This window comes from Phymastichus coffea, unplaced genomic scaffold (assembly GCF_024137745.1).
Source record: "Phymastichus coffea isolate CEN01 unplaced genomic scaffold, Cenicafe_Pcof_1.1 PCOF00170, whole genome shotgun sequence".
Taxonomy (NCBI): domain Eukaryota; kingdom Metazoa; phylum Arthropoda; class Insecta; order Hymenoptera; family Eulophidae; genus Phymastichus; species Phymastichus coffea.
This window is the reverse complement of record NW_026706981.1, coordinates 158,008-174,188: the sequence shown is the minus strand read 5'-3', so window position 1 is coordinate 174,188 and position 16,181 is coordinate 158,008. Positions and strand designations below refer to the sequence as shown.

Sequence of the window (16,181 nt, the reverse complement as noted above, 5' to 3'; positions counted from 1 at the left end):
GCCGGGCGAGTCGGGGCTCCTGCGCGGCGTGCTGGCGCGCGAGGCGCGGCTTGGCGCGGCCGGCCTCGGCCGAGCCGGAGGAGCGCGAGGCGCGCCAGGTGCCGGTGCTGGCCGTGGTGGCGCTGCCCGAGGAGTCGTTGCGCGACGAGCTCAGGCTGGAGTCCTGCGAAGGCTTGCGGCCGCTCAGCCAGGAGGAGGCGGCGACCGCGGCGCCGCCGGCGCGCCGCCGCGGCTCGAGGAAGCGCAGCGGCAGGCCGCACTGCTGCTGGCGCCAGGAGTCGGAGCGCGAGGACGAGCAGTTCTCGCTGGAGGACACGGAGGAGGCGCGCTTGTGCTGCCGGCGCTGCTGCGTCTCGGCGGCGGCGGCGGCGGCGACGGCGGCAGCGGTCGCGTGGTAGGCGTAGGCGTCGCGGCCGCGGCTGCGCGAACACGGCAGCCGAGCTTGGCCCGCCAGCAGCGCGCCTCGCGGCCGTAGGGGCAGCCGGGCTGGTGCTGCGGTGCGCCGTCGACCGGCTTGCGGCGGGCTGGTGCTGGTGGTGGTGGTGGTGGTGGTGGTGCTGCCTGCTGCTGCTGCTCCCGCTGCCGCTGCTGTCGCCGTCGCTGTTGCGGCTGCGACTGAGGCTGGTCGGCGCCGGCGGTGACCAGGCTGTCGGGGTGCGAGGGCGCGGGGCGCGGGCCCAGGTGCGAGCCGTGGCGGCAGCGGGCCGCGCCCCTCGTCACTCGTGACTCCTCGATGGCCTTGCAGATGAGCACGCAGTCCTTCTTGAACTGCTTGGTGAGGATGGCGTAGAGGAAGGGGTTGCAGCAGGAGTTGAGCGGCAGCACGAACACGGCGAAGACCTTGGCCTGCTCGAGGCTGACGAGGTGCAGGCCGAAGGTGGCGGTGAGCGAGAAGAAGGCGATGGGCGACCAGCAGAGGAAATCGGTGAAGACGAGCAGCGCCATGCGCCTGGCGATGCGCGAGTCGTTGGAGTTCCAGGCCTGCGAGCCGCGGATGGCGCAGTACATGCGCAGGTAGCAGCCCATCAGCACGAAGAAGGCCAGGCCGTTGACGAGCATGAGCAGGACCACGTAGGCCGTGGCCCAGGCGGTGCCCGTCTCGAAGGGCAGGCAGATGGCGAACTTGCGGTAGTCGGACACGCCGAACAGCGGCAGCGCGGCCATGGTGAGCGCGAAGCACCAGCCGAGCGCCATGATGTAGTAGGCGCGGCGCAGCGACAGCCGCTTGTTCAGGTGCATCGCGTGCGTGATGGCGTAGTTGCGCTCCAGCGTGATCACCGCCAGGCTGAACACGCTCAGCTCCGAGCTGAGCACGCCGAGGAAGCCGGCCGCGCGGCAGCCCGCCGACATCTGCCAAGGGATGGCGTGCTTGCGGAACTCGCCCAGCGTGGCCGCGTCCACGACGGCCAGCGCGCCCAGGTACAGCCCCATGAAGAAGTCGGCTGCCGCCAGGTTGCATACCAGGAAGCGCGGCACGTCCATCTTGCCGCGCGAAAACAGCAGCACGAACACCACCGTGCCGTTGCCCAGCATCGCCAGCAGGAACACCACCCACACGCCGCAGCGCAGGGTCCACCAGTCGAACAGGTCCCGGCAGGGCAGGAACGGGCCTGCAAGCGCGCGATGCTTGAACCGTTTGCTCGGCCCACCGCCGCCGCCGCCGCCGCGCCACCAACCTGGCTCGGGCCGACAGTGCACCGTCCTGCCTTGCGGCTCGCCTGCGCCACCGCCGCCGCCCTCCTGGTCCTCGAAGTACTCCTCGACGTAGGCCGGCAGGTTGCCCGGGTAGCTAAAGTCCGTGCCGAAGTTGTTCCACAGCTCGTTGAGCTTGGTGCCGAACTTGCCGCTCATGTTGTCTGCAACGAGCGAGAGATGAGCGCGAGCGCGCGGCCTCGGCGTCGCCACGGGCGAGTCGTCGCGAGCACCCACTGAGCTGCGGCCAGAGGTCGGTGAGGTTGGAGCTCCAGAGGCTGGGGTCGAAGTCGTCGTCGCCGGGGAAGAGCACCGCGTCCCGGGCGGCGCCCGCGTCCAGCTCGTCGTCCAGCGTCCTTGCGGCCCCGCGGCCGTCCTCGGCCACGTACGCGCAGCAGTGGTAGGCGTAGGACAGCAGCATGCTGCGCGCGCGCGGGAACCGCTCGGGCCCGGGGAACTCGCGCAGCGCCGGGTTGTTGAAGGTCTTGAGGTGCAGGATGCCCTCGAGGCCGGCCACCGGCAGCTCCGGGAACGCGTTGTTGCCCAGGTTCCTGCGGCAGCGCGAGCGTCAGCGCGGCGGCCGCGCCCGGCGAGTCTCGGTACTCACAGGTCCTGCAGCTGGCCCAGCTGGCCGAAGGCCTCGGGGTGCAGCCAGTCGATGAGGTTGCCCTCCAGGTCCCTGCAAGCAAGCGGCGGCGGCGGCGGCGCCTTGAGGGCTCGAGCCGAGCGGGCGGACGCGGGCTCGACTTACAGCACCTGCAGCCGCGACAGCCCGACGAACGCGTCCGCGGGCACGCGCCTGATGGCGTTCCTGGCCAGCAGCAGGTCGCGCAGCGCGCCCGAGGCCTCGAACGGCCGGCCGTCCAGCGAGGATATCCGGTTGTTCGCCAGGTCCCTGCAACGGCAAGCAGCGGTCAGCGGCGCCCGCGCGGCTCGGCCGCGCGCATACGTACAGCAGCCGCAGGTCCCGGCAGTGGCTGAGGTCGGGCACGGCGGCGATGCGGTTGGTCTTCAGCTCCCTGCAACAGACGGCGCCGAGCGCCCGTCAGCGAGCGCGCCGCCGCGGCCGGGCCGCCGCGCGCTTACAGGCTCCTGAGCTTGGGCGAGTGCCGGCAGAGCCGCGCGGGCACGCGGCCCAGCTGGGCGCGGTCGACGCGCAGCATCTCCAGCGAGGCGCAGTCGTCCAGCACAGGGAACTGGGCCAGCACGCGCGCGTCCGACAGGACCCTGGGACAGACCGGGCGCGCGGTCAGTGGTCGTCGCGGCTCGAGCGGGGCGCGCACTCACAGCTTCCGCAGTCGCGTCATGCGCCGGAAGGCGAGCTCGTGCAGCTGCCTGAGCGGATTGGCGCGCAGGTCCAGCGACAGCAGGTCCCGCGCGGCCGCGCCGAAGCTGTCCGCGCCCAGCGCCTCGATCCTATTGTTCGCCAGCGACCTGAAAGCCAAGGGCCGCTCGTTGGTCTCGCGGCCACGGGACGCGGGGCGGCGGCGAGCGCCCGCACTCACAGTTCCCGGAGGCCGCCGAGCTTGGACACGGCCCTGGGCACCTCGCGCAGCTGGTTACCGTCCAGGTCTCTGCAACAGCCGAGCCGTTGGGAGGGAGCGTCGGGGCAGGCGGTGCGCGGGCTACTCACAGAACTCGGAGCTGCTCCAGGCCGGCGAAGGCGTCCTCGTGGATCTGGCTCAGCCGATTGCTCCCCAGCAGCCTGCGAAACGCCCAGAAAAAGAGCCTCGAGCCGCGACGCTACCCGAACGCTACTCACAGCCCCTGGAGGTTGGCGAAGCCGCCGAAGGCTCGGGCCGGGAGCTCGCTCAGCCCGTTGCCGGTCAGCTCTCTGCAAAATGTCGCTCGGTCTAATTGCCGCTCGAAGCTGCTGCCGCCGCCGCCGGCGCCGCCGCCACCGCCGCCGCCACCGCCGCCGCCACTGCTGCTGCTGCTGCTGCTGCTGCGGAGCTGGCGCTCGACTTTCGTTCTTTATGGATGCATTACCGTAATGGCGAGGGAGCGCGCGACGATCGATGCGCGCGTTGCTCGCACGTGCTGCGCTTTCCTAAGTGCTTCCGCGAAACACGCGCGCCTGCTGTTCACCGAGTCGAGACGGAGCGCTTCTGGCTCTCGCGACGCCTGGCCGAAAGTTGCCCGCGAGGACGCCCGTTCCCGGCCGGTCGCCCGCGGCGCTCGCCTAAACGATCGACCTTACAGCGGCGTCGCTTGGGGGATTGCTTCGGCGAGCGCGCGGCGACACTCGAGAGCATTGGCTGCGAATGAAACGCGAAACGAGCGGCCGAACGTTACGAGAGAAGACGCGCGCCGGGTTAACGACACCGACCAAGGCGTCGTCGTTTCGCCCGCTCGGGCTTGGCGCGCGCCTTCGTCTCCGCTGCGCGCGAGAGCAATCGCATCGATCGGCCAATCGAAGCCCTCGTTGGGAAAGCGAGAGTGCGCAAAAAAGTGGAGCAGCGCGCGAGGCAAAAGGCGGCGCGCGGCGGAGGGGAGACGGGCGGACGCGAGTAGGGCAGCACGCGCACCGCCGTAGCTCCGAGGCAATTCGCGCGGCACGTGTTTCACCTGCTGCTGCCGCCGACGCCGCGCGGCTTTTCATTAAAATCCCGCGAGCGTTAAGCTCGCTGACAAATGGAGCTCGCCGTTGTTTCCAGGACGGAGCAACTCGGCGGGGGAGGGACCGCGTCGCGCGAAAACCAACTGGAGATACGCGCGAACCTTCTCCCCGTTCCGCGAGCGCGGCGACGAGTCTCGAAATCGGAAGAGCCGACGCGTCAACGCGACTTCGCGCCGGCCTCGCTAGCGGGCCCCCGTGGCCGCTCGCACGTCGGACGCGTCGGCCGCCCGTCTCCTCGCGAAATCGGCCGTTCGCGCGGCGTATCTGGCGCGCGGAGCGGCGCTCTCTCGAAATGGGGATCGAGGGCCGCGCGAGCGGCGAGCTCCGTTTCTAGGCTGCCGCGGCGCGCGATTGAGCAACCGCGCGCCTTCGGGCTGAATTCCTTCGCCGACGCGCCGACGCGCCGACGCGCCGCCGCCATCCATCTCCTCGCTCGCCGGTCGATCGATCGATCGATCGACGGCCGACGCGTCGCGCTCGGCCGACCCAGCGCAGCGCCCGACCGGCCGCTCCGCTGCGCGTCGCTGGCGCGTCGCCCGCCACGCCGAGCCGGCGATTGCGCTAGGCACGAGAAAGCGAGCCCGGCGACCGCTCGCGTGAGTCAGCGGGTGGAATCGCGGATCGAGCCATCGAGGCTGCGGCTCGCGCCTTTCTCGGCCGAGCCGGCCTTTTTCGTCACGGTCGACTCGCTCGCGCCGGCCGCGCGACCTCGCCGGCGCGCTTCGGAGCTAGGGCGACCCAGGGACCGCGACCCCGGCGGAGTGCGGAGCGTGCGACGATCCGCGGACGACCGGCTCGACGGGGCGACCCTGTCCTCGCTGCTCCTCGGTTCGTCGACGGCAATCGGCCGCGAGCGGCGGACGTATAGCACGCGACGTCGACCGAGGGCCGCGGCCCGACGGGGGATAAGCGGGAAAAGACGAGAGAGCGGCCGCAATCTCGGCGAGATTTGGAGGCAGCCAGCGCGGGATCAGGCACGGACAATCGTACGGAGGAAGCGGAGGAACGAGATTACAGGAGTAAGACGTATGGATTAGAGCGCGCCAAGCGAAAGGGGATCGGCACGAATTACCGCGGGACGTCTCGTGGCGCTCGAGTGCCGAGGGAGAGCACGGGAGGCGAGGGCATCGCGCGTATGAATGGAACGAAGCGAAACGCCAGTGGGAGGAGAGCGCGCGCGATAAGGAGGTTCGGGCGAGGGGAGGAGGGGGCAGCTTCCATAAAAGTCAATTGGTCTTAGCGGCAGCCAGGCGATCTCGCTCGCGGCGGTGCCGCCATACATAGGAAACAAGCGAAATACGTGCCGGGAATTTACCCTCGTTGAAATCCAGTGCCCGCGCCGATAGCGCGCGAGAGGCGAGTGGCGATCGCCGCTTCGCGGCCGCGGCTGTGATCGAGGGCCCCCCGCCCCCCCGCCTCGGCTTCCGATCCCGCGCCGGCCGATCGGCCCGGGAAGCGCTAAATCAGCGCCCAGAGGGGCACAACTCCCGACGACTTCGTTACGAGGATCGCTCCTTTCCCCCTCGCGACCACAACGAAGCTCGGCCGGAACTGGCCGGAGGATCGATCCGCGGCGCGTGCGACTGGTCGCCTCGACGCGCTCGGAATTCGCGGCGAGGAGCTCGGCCATCGGACCGGCAAATGGGCCCGCGCGCGGCGTTATGCAAGAGGGGCGCCGCGGCCGCGGGCCACGAGAGCCCATCCAGTTGCGGCTCTCGCGGGCGTCCCGCACGGACGATTCGCCGAGCGTGGCATCGTCGCGAACGGCGGGCTCCGGGGCGACGGGATCGGGCGTCTGGCGCGCGCATCGGACTCGATTAGGCCGGGGGCGGCTGCGCGGCCAATTAGCTGATTGCCGAGAGGAGCTCCGAGGAGATCCCCGAGCCGACGCCCGCGGGGACGCCCGGCGCGGACCGGCCGACGGACGCGGGCATTGTTCTCGCTCGGCTTTATGCGAATGTAACTGGCGGCGTCGTCGACGAGCGCGCGCTCGCCGCTTTTACGATTGCCGCGCGTCCGAGGCGACGATAAGAGCGCTTGGGCACTGACCCCTCGTAAAACGGCTGTCTTTTCGCGGGGCTCCGCGCGGAATCAGTCGATATTCCGCAAGCTCGGCGGCCGCGCTCCCCGTCGTCGCGAAACGGGGTTACGGCTATTTCCGGGCTCCGAGGTGCGCCCCCGTCGAAACTCAATTAGCCGTGCGTCCCGAAAAACGCGCTCGCGAGCTCTGCCGCCAGGCGAGCCGTTCGATCGCCGTCGCCCTCGGCCGCGCGAGTCTGGAGAATGACAGCGCGAGTGAGAGAGAAGGCTATAACCGGCGCGGGCGCAGTATTAATAAACTGCGAGCGAGCTCTCGCTCTCGAGTTTCGCCCATATAAATCAGAGGTTTTCCGCCGCCTCGCTCGGCAGCGACTAATTGATCGCGCGGCGAGCTATTCGCGGACAGCCTTCTCCTCGATTCTCGTCGATTATCGCCGGCTGAATAATTCAAGGCGCACTCGGCGCCCATGTGCGGCCGGTCGCGCGCCCGAAATTGCGTTATTTACGCGCGGCGCAAGTTTTCCGCGGAGGAATTCCCACGGCGCGGTCGCGCGCGCCCTCGTCGTCGCCGCCGTCGCCGTCGCCTCGCGGGACGCGATCGATCCGGCCGCGATATCGAGCGACGATCGGGATCGCCGCGGTCGAGCCGCGCCCCGGGAGGCCAATTAACGGGCGACTCGGGCTCGAGCCGGTTGCCGAGGGGCAGCGAACCGCGATCGGAAGCGGACGAGCAAAGCGAGGCATATCAACGAGGTATTACGCGGCTGGGTGGGCGGCGTCAGGAGCGACACGATCAGCCGACTCGGACGGCGCGAACGATCGTCCTCCGCAGCCCCGAAGATTGACGAGCGCTCGTATATATACGCGCGAGCTTCCGAGTGCCAATTAACGTGTCGTTGCTCGCCGCTTCGCGGTGCTCGCTGCCTCGGGCCATTTGGCGCGTTCGAAAATACCGCGCTCGCTTCCCGGCGCCGCCGATTTCTCCGTGCGCAAATCTCCCGGACCGACTGTTAACACGACGGGCGGCTGTGCGTCTCGCCTCTCCCTGCCCCCGCGCGCCCCGCGCACTCCGCCTGAAGATTAGCGGGCTGCCGCGGCGCTGATTAATATCCGGATCCCCGCCTGCTCCAAGAGGAAGTTCGTCCGCTCTGCCGCGAATATTTACGACGGCGAGCTCTTTCTCCGGCAGAGAGGCAGAGTCGCAGATGCGCGCGGGCTGCGAGTCGATTAGCCGTGGCGGGGAGTTTTCGCGCAGCGAGTGCGACTGACGTGCCCCAGCGCGCGACGACCCATTACGCCGGCATCGGTGGATTGCTGGCTCGCGCGCTTATCGCCGGCTCGAACGCGGCTCCCGTGGACGGACGACCCGGGTGCCCTCGGGACGGCGGCCAAAGTTGCGGGTCCCGAGCGACCGCGCCGCAAGAGTCGGCGGACGAGTCCGCGGCGCGTTAATCGAAAAAGACTCGGCCGGCAAAGTTTGCGAGCGCTCGGAGACGCCCGCCGGACGGGGGCGGCGAGGGGCGATAGATCGCGGGAAGCGCAAACGAATGTTTATAGCGAAAGTTGGAAGAAGCGCGGCAAGCCGAGGCGACATTAGCGGGGAAATAACGGGCGCGCGTACGCGCTCGTCCCGCGACGCGCGGGCCGTTACGTCGCGTTATATAGGTCGATCATTTCCGATTATCCCGACGGAGCTGGCTGGCGGGACGGCCGCGCGCTCGCCCGTCGGCCGCCAAGAAGCCGCGGCGGCGGGCGCTCCGCGGCCGCCCCGTCGCCCCGCGCCGGCTCACTCACACGCTGGTGATGTTGGCCGAGGGGGGCGGCAGCCGCTGCAGGCCGAGCAGCCGCGCGCCGCGGCAGTCGAGCTGCCTGCCGGCGACGACCTCGCAGCAGCGGCAGCACTGGCTCAGCAGCAGCAGCGGCAGCGGCAGCAGCAGTGGCAGCGACGAGAGCAGCAGCATCCTCCGGCCGCGGCGCCCGGCCGCTCAGGTCCATGCTGCGCCCGTGGCGCGCGCCGGGTGGCTCTGCTCGTCGCGGGACCGGCGGCGCGATCGGCGAGCGCTCAGGAGCTCGGGCGGCCTCTCCCGGGGTCTGGCGTCGCGAGCAGCGCGCCGGCCGTCCTCGTCGCGACGCGTTCACCGACTGACTGCGCGCGCGAGCCGGAGGGACGGAGAGCGCGCGGCGCTGATTGTCGTCCCTCCTCTCGCGCCGCTGCCCTTCTATCGCGCGCCCCTCTCGCCTCCGCGGCCCCCGCCGCGGCGCCCTCCCTCGGCCGCCCGCGCTCGCGGGACGCGCGCTCCTACGGCCCCCCCCTGCCAGTGCCGGTGCGCGCGTGCGGCCGCGCGATCCTCGCCGCGGATCAACGCTCTCGGGCGTCGAGACGCTCGCGCGGCGATCGCGCGCGGCTTCGGGCTTCCGGGCTCCCGCCGGCCACCCCGCCGCCGCGAGGAGCGGATTTACGTCCGCCGCGACAGACCGCCGAGAGAGCGAGGGGGCGAGCGAGACGACGCGCCTGACCGCGATCCGGCACGCGGCCTCGACGCTGCGTCTCGGTCCAGCTCCGAGGATCGTCGATCGCGCCCCGGCCGGGCCGATCCCGGAGCGACGAGCCCTCGACTCCGGTGGCAGCGGCACTGGGAGCCGTTCGCCTCGGGACGACGTCGTCCGCCGCTCGAGAGTGCCAATCGCTCGCTCTTCGGGCTATTAATCATCGGCGAGGAGCCTCGGAGCGGCGCTCGATCGTCGAGTGCGCGAGCGGGGCTGATTGCCCGATGGTGCTGCGCGCCGACTGCCAAGTCAATTTCACGAGCGAGCCGAGCGTCGCGGCCCCCTCCACCCCCGCCGTCTCGCCCCGACGCCCGCCCACCGCCCGCGGCGCACTGCGAAACGTCTCGGGGCTAAATTGGGCTCGCGCGCGAACGCGCCTCGCTCTCCGGAGCCGACGGCCGAGCCCGGTGCGCGCGACTGCGACGATCGATGCGACGATCGATCCACCGATCGCTGCCGCAATTCGACGAGAGGCGCACCGCGCCCGAGAGCCTCGTTCGCGCGCGAGCTGACTCGACGCCAAGTCCCGCCGGTGAGAGGGCTTCGATGTCGTGGCAACTGTTCCCGCGACGGTCGTCACGCGAGCCGTTCGCCGACGCGCGACGACGAACGAGGACGAGACGCGATCGCGATCGCAGCTCGGAAAAGAGGACGACGATTGGCCGACGTCCTTGCGCTCGACAGGGCCCCTACGCGATCGCGGGGCCGCTCTCCGCGCGACAAGGACTGGCTGCTCCGTCATATTTGCTGGAGCGTGGGGGACAGAGCCGGCGCGGTTTTTTTTTCGCCCGACGGGGGGATGACGGACGAGTCGTCGCCGCCCGCCGAGTGGGTGATTTAATATATTAAAAGCCGGAGAGGCTCCGATGCTTCGCGTGCGCCGCGCCCATCCGAGAGACGAGCCGCGGCAGGGCTCCACGTCGTTTCGCGACGACGGCAACGACGAGGCTACTGCCGGCCGCGCGACCCGCGCGAGCTATCGATCGCGACCCTCCCCGCCCGCGACCGTCTCGCGTACACGGCTATCGAGAGATCCACTGCTCGTTCCCGCGGACGCGCGTCCGTCCGATCGCCAGCGAGCGGCCGACGCCGTCGTTCGCCCGCCCGGATAATGCAATTTGCCGAGCGATAATCCGCGCGCCGCTCGCGTTCCTTCACTCGGCAATTGGCCATCGAGGCGCGCGTAATGCCCCCTCCCCCCGCCGAGTCTGCACGCTCGTTCTTTCGTGGCGCCGCGCCACGGCGGCGATAAAGGCGCATTATACGGTTTCGAGAAAGCATTGCACCCCCCACCACCCCAGCCGCCACGCTAAATCGTCCTTGCGCGCGAGCGATCTCGTAATCGCGCGTGCAATAAGCAGCTTAGGCGCGCGGAGACGAACAGTCGAAAAAACGAGCGAGGCGAGAGAGGGAATTCATTTCGGCGAGGGAGCAGCCGATAAGCTTGAGCGTCGCACGCCCACGCTTGTATCGTCTGCGCGAGATCCTCGCCGTCGTCGTCGTCGTCGTCGTCGTCGCGAACGAGCTGCGGCCTCCCACTCTGCGTCCGCGCAGTCGCGCGGGGGAGGAGGTATTACGGGCCAACGCTTCTTCGCGATATTCGTGCCTCGGGATTGCGCCGCGCGCTGTCGAACGCGTAACCGCGGCCGTTGTTTTTTAGAGACGCGCGTAAAGGGACGAGGAATTCTCTCTTCTTCTTCTCTTTTTGCGCTCCTTTCTTTTTCCGTCGCCGACTTTTTCCTTGTCCTCATGCAAAGGATACGGTAGCCCTCGTTGAACGACGTAGATTTCGTATTGGAAGTCGATGAGCCGAGAGTGAGAGAGACAGATGCATATCTCGAGAAACGAAGGAAATATACTCGATCATAGCGCACTCCGGACGGAACAGCCGGGCAAATACGAGCGAGACAGCTAAGCTGAACCCAGCAGTCGTTACGCGGCCACCGCCGGCGCGCTATTGGATTGAAAAGTTTTGATAAGGCGATTGTTCCGTCGGGGGAGAGGGCGCGGGACTCCCATTCCCATGCGAGGAATTTCATTCGTGCGCGGCGACGTCGTTTCCACGCGACGAACAGAGAGAAAGAGAGAAAGAGAGAGAAAAACAAACGAGAGAACTCAGCCGCGACAACGGTAGCGATAACAGCGTGAGCAACTCAGCAGCTCCGCACATATGAGTGTCTTCGAGACGTCTCTCGCGATCGACCGCAAACTCTATTGCCGCTGCAGCTGCTTTTTACCTCCTCTCCGCGCGGGAGGGCTGGCGACCGCGTGCCTGTCGAGATTGCCGTTTCGGCTCCGGCGAGAGGCGAGAAACCGAGGCGACGAACATAATATTGATTTACCGGAGTGGATCTCCGATTTGCATACTTGCGCAGCTTATTTGGAGATCAAACTGGTCTTCGCCGACCTGGATTATAAATACCGGTGGCCGGTGGCGAGGTGAACGATTGCCGATTACACCGAGAACGTCATCGTTACGCGAATCTTGATAATCGCTGAAATTCAATTGTGATCGCGCTCGTGGGAGCTAGACGATGAAAGAAACAACACATTGTCGTTCAGCATTGTTGGCTTTATTAAAAAATCAAAAGAACGAAAAAATTTGTCATATAAAATGAAAAGGGTTGGCTACCTCGTGATCCGTATCTTTGAGCGTGGCACGCACGATATGGCGAACCCCAAAGCCAGAGATGACCTCGTTGCGTGTGCGAGGATAAGAGCGGCCCAGCCGAATTGATGCGCCTGGCTTCTCTTTCTTGTTCTAAACGGTCGGACAAGAGAGAGCGAGTGAGCGAGCGAGGGTGGGGGAAGGGACACCTAAAGGCTGATTTATACCGCGCAGACGTCGTATCTCACTGAACTATCTTGCGCTCTCTCTCTCTCTCTCTCTCTCTCTCTCTCTCTCTCTCTCTCTCTCTCGTCTGTTTTTTTCTCTTTGATGTCGGTGTATTAGAATTCGCAACGTAGCGTCTATACGCAACATAGAAATCGTTAGAAAAAATTCAACACAGAGTACTCTCGCCAACGAGGAATTATCTATACGTAAAAATCGATACAAACTGTTGTACAATTAGTTGATTTTGACTTGCGTCTTTATCTCGCAATGAGCACATTTGCAAACGAACAAAACACTCGTGTTTTTAGTAACAACTATATACTAACTAAAAAGCAACTGAGCTGTGAGAGAGAGAGAGAGAGAGAGAGAGAGATTAATTTGCACTTTAACACGTTATCTTACAGCTTGTGGCGGATCGGAGAATTAATAAGGACGCGTAACGCGAGGGACACGACAAAATGTTAGAGGAAATAGGCCGCGAGTTGAGCCATCTTGTCCTTGGGCGGTCTCGGTTTACCCCGACTACGACCCTTGGCGTGGCCTCGTCCTCGCGTAGCAACGGGTTTCGATGCTACGGCCCGGTGCTTCTCCACGAGGCTCGTAAACGCAGGCGTACAAAATACGCAACCCGTCATCTCAGTCGCCTCGTTTGGCAGCTTGCTCTTGTCCTATGAGCGAAGCGAAATCAATGTCGATTATTGATTCAGGAGTGATTGATTTTTTATTCGACCTAGTGAATGATAATCACCTGTTTGTACTCGACGATGACCAGTTGTGCTCCGCAATCGCAGACGTCGTCTGCTTCGACCATAACTTTGTGCGCGTTTTCAAACAAATGAATGATGACGTCGCATCTGTTGCAGACTAGTTTCCACTTGGGTGCCGCCGATGGGTCTAACACGAGGATACCAGTTTCGCACTCCAAACAACTCGACAATCCATTCGAGTTCAATCCGTGGGGACATGTGGGATGTGTGCAAGCGTTGCACCCACTTTGACCCTTCTTCATATCCCTACGATATAAAATTCATTATTGACGATCGATTGTTCTGAGAATGGCCACGAAGACCGAGATCATTACCTGAACGGAGGATTGTTGAAGCAATAAGGGCAGAAAGTGTAACTCTTGCCACGAGTCCCAGTAGACCAAGACAGCAGTTCAAAGTCATCCAGCGGACACTTGAGTTCTTTGTAGATGCGAATGTTGCCATTCTGAGGCAGGTTATATGTCTCATTGCAGTGCGAACAGTGAAGTCGCGAAGGCTTCGTCTGTATATATTTCATGTAGCGACGGCACTTGCCGCATCTGTATGAAAACGTCAGTTGTGTTTTAGTTTTCGACTAAATAACCCAAAAGCCCCTCACTAATGAGTTTGTTTACTTCGCGGCGAGTTGCGAAACATGTATATTTCTTTTATTCATAAATCTTGTTATCATTTTAACGGAATTCATCGAGGCCAAATATGAAAAGTTACAATCGGTATGCGAACCTTGAATGCGACTTGCCGGAAGCGGAAAGCGGAGAAAATGAAACCTCAAACAACTGGTCCATGGCGTCAATGCTCTGCACGAAATAGTGAAACTTCTGTTTAAAAATTTCGACGGTATGCTGAAGCACAGCATGAAAGTCAGCTCGCCCTATGGCTATAAGATTTAGCTGCTCTTCAACGGCCGAACGCATCGTCGGCAGGACCAGCTCTGGATCGATCTACAATTTTAGAAAGTTTGAGTATCAACTAGACTATTGTTGTTACTTTTCACAGAAGAGAATAGAAACTCACTTTTTGATAGCCGTGCACGAGAACTATACCGAGCGACGTGGGAACAAGCTTTCTACCGGACGCCACAGTCACGTAATTACGTATGCAGATGTTGTTTATGTGAACTGGTATCGAGGCGTCTGTGCCTATGCCGTGCTTCTCCATCAGACTGATTAACTCGGATTCCGTCAGATAATCCGGTGGCTGAGTAAAGCATTCCAGTAGTTTCGCCTAAAAATCAATGAGATTCATCAAACAATGCTTCTACAATAAACAGTAACGAGTATTAGCCGAAACTCACGTCTACAATCTTAAGTCTCTCGCCGATGGAAAACCTAGGAAGCGATTCGTTGTTACTCAACGCCTGCCAAGTCAGCAAACTGGTATAACCAGGATCTATGAGGGAGTGGCCGGTAACTGTAAATGTTTCTATGCCGATTTCAAATTTGACAGTCGTACTAAGATATTTACAATCCTTGGCTAGCTGAAATTTTGCAAGCAAACGCCGTGAATATACGTCCATAGGTATGTATCTGGTTGGTTCACGAAATTTACGCGGCAATAGTAGCTCGACCTACCGTTGCAATAAAATGGCTGGTGATGTAGTCGTAAAGTCGCCAAGCATCTCCGTCCAACTCGTTCCTACTTGCAGACTTCATCGGCGTTATGGGCGGATGATCGCCGGCGTCGTGACCTTTTTTTGGCCTATTGATGCCAGTGCTCAAAATTTTACGAACCTCGTCTCCCCAATCCGGGCTGTGCTGCTGTTGCTTCAGAGTAGATCTAATAATAACATCGAATAAAATTATTTAACGTCTTACTTTCACAAGCAAGCGCGATAAAGATACCGTTGAAAACAACTTACAATAAATCGAAATTTTCGGGATACGACGTAGTTTCCGTTCGAGGATAACTTATGTAACCCTGAGTATAGAGACGCTCGGCGATTTGCATCGCGTGATGCGGTCCCATTCCCAAGCCAGAACTTGCTACTCTCATTAGCTCTACGGTGTTTAATGCTATGGGTCTTGCTTTGGATTTTTCCGAACTTGTGATGCTCGACACACTAAAAGACACAAATTTAATTATAAATATAAGCTTATAAAATTAAGTTTGTAATGATGATGCAATTTAATTTTTGCCAAAAACACTTACGTGGCGTAATCGTGTTCTTTCACATGACTAAGAAAAATATTAGCTACTTCCTTATCAAACGATCGCACTCTACCCCAGTTTAAAATGATGTCTTGCCCATCCGCAGTCTTGATTGTGACCTACAACATTTGTTCTTAGAAAGTTTTAATATCGGAATACGACGCTTCATTAAAAAATCCCTATTCTAGAGTTTTAGTGTACCTGAAGTACCCAATATGGATCTGGCTTAAAAGTCTGTATCTCATCATGCCTTTGAACACAAAATCCTAATGTAGGAGTCTGACAAGGACCATAGGAAATCAAGGAAGCATCTAAATCGCCGTATTTTCCCTAAAATAAAAACAATTTTTTATAATTTTTATATTTTATATCTTATCTAAGATCACATAAATAACCTTTACCTGGAAAAATTTGGTTTGAAATCTTGTAAATGCACATCCAATTCGCAAATCAAGTTCCTGTCGAGCATCAACACTTCTTGCTTCATTTTCATTTGGTTTAACAAGACTATTCATTGCAGCTTTTATGTCTTTATCTGTGATCGCAGAGAACTTTGCTCTCCATATATCCTGTAAATTTTAAATATAATAAAATATACTTATTTCTTCAGGTGATATTGAAAAAGCTATAAAATTATACATTGGAATTTAATCTTTTATTTGATCCTCCTTGTTGAATGGATTGGATAACTTCAAAGCAGATATTTTCACCTTCTTTATCACAATCTAACCATAAAACTAAGTAATCACAATAGCCACCTTCTTTTGCCAGAAAACTTGGTATTTTGAGTTTTGGAACAGCTTCTTTCTTTTCTGTCGGGCAAGAAAACAACTCTGCCTGTACAGGAAATAGTAAAATAATTATGATATGCTCTTCTAAAATGCAAATTAATTAATCAATATTTACTCACTGGATCAACTTTATCCCAATTGTTATACTTTCCTATAAAGTCCAAGCTCATAACATGTCCACATACTGAGGTCATTTTAAAATTAACCATTTCATTTCTAAATTGCCCAACCCACTCATGGACTGAGCACGAGCCATTTGAACCTAGTATTACAAGTAATTTTTTTTATAGTTAATAGCTTCATTCTCTTTTATAAATAGTAAAATGTTGTTTATGATTTGATTTAAAAAAATGAAGATTGAAAAACATTGTTCAAAGTTTTCCTTGGACAATCAAACGTAAATGGTTATTTTAGATTTTTATTATGACAAAAAGCTTGAATTTTAAATTAATATTAAGTCATAATTTCATTATTTATTTTATTTAGCAGACAACATCTGATAACCTAACCTACCTTTCCTAGAACTACATTTTCCATTACTTAATATATTGGCTAAAGAAGCTGCCAAAGACGGCTTTTCAGCCACCATAAATGTAGTCTTCATTTTTAGTAATAGTTTAATTTAAAATAATATATTTTAATACAGAAATTAAGATAAACTTTGTCTATTAATTGTCACATAACTGTCAATGCCTGCGTGCAACTGCAAAGTGGCTCCCTCTTGATTTTGCTGTGCGACT

The 16,181-nt window shown here is 60.2% G+C and overlaps 3 protein-coding genes across 4 annotated transcripts; 1 reads left to right on the top strand and 2 right to left on the bottom strand.

The window, feature by feature from the left end:
- Positions 1–59: 59 nt before the first annotated feature.
- LOC131673227 (lutropin-choriogonadotropic hormone receptor-like) lies at positions 60–8,480 on the bottom strand. Of its 2 annotated transcripts, XM_058951070.1 has the most exons (12): positions 8,147–8,480; positions 3,455–3,526; positions 3,326–3,397; positions 3,198–3,266; positions 2,980–3,126; positions 2,779–2,919; positions 2,646–2,711; positions 2,444–2,587; positions 2,300–2,371; positions 1,930–2,243; positions 1,677–1,856; positions 60–1,610 (listed from the first exon to the last, which is right to left on the bottom strand). In XM_058951070.1, the coding sequence occupies exons 1-12, from the start codon at positions 8,311–8,313 to the stop codon at positions 184–186; spliced, it is 2,871 nt and encodes a 956-aa protein (XP_058807053.1). In that variant the 5' UTR covers positions 8,314–8,480; the 3' UTR covers positions 60–183. The 2 variants fall into 2 exon arrangements, with proteins under 2 accessions (XP_058807053.1, XP_058807054.1); XM_058951071.1 differs by lacking the exon at positions 2,779–2,919.
- On the top strand, positions 3,338–8,131 carry LOC131673234 (uncharacterized). Its single transcript, XM_058951080.1, has one exon. It carries the CDS (start codon positions 4,327–4,329, stop codon positions 5,347–5,349), a length of 1,023 nt encoding a protein of 340 aa, XP_058807063.1. The 5' UTR covers positions 3,338–4,326; the 3' UTR covers positions 5,350–8,131.
- Positions 8,481–11,461: 2,981 nt separating the features above from the next.
- LOC131673228 (DNA topoisomerase 3-beta-1) lies at positions 11,462–16,146 on the bottom strand. The gene is made up of 14 exons (XM_058951072.1): positions 15,955–16,146; positions 15,561–15,703; positions 15,290–15,487; positions 15,052–15,219; positions 14,852–14,980; positions 14,651–14,769; positions 14,361–14,561; positions 14,074–14,278; positions 13,797–13,979; positions 13,517–13,726; positions 13,226–13,443; positions 12,817–13,041; positions 12,484–12,748; positions 11,462–12,403 (listed from the first exon to the last, which is right to left on the bottom strand). Exons 1-14 carry the CDS (start codon positions 16,043–16,045, stop codon positions 12,197–12,199), a joined length of 2,562 nt encoding a protein of 853 aa, XP_058807055.1. The 5' UTR covers positions 16,046–16,146; the 3' UTR covers positions 11,462–12,196.
- Between the last annotated feature and the right edge of the window lie 35 nt (positions 16,147–16,181).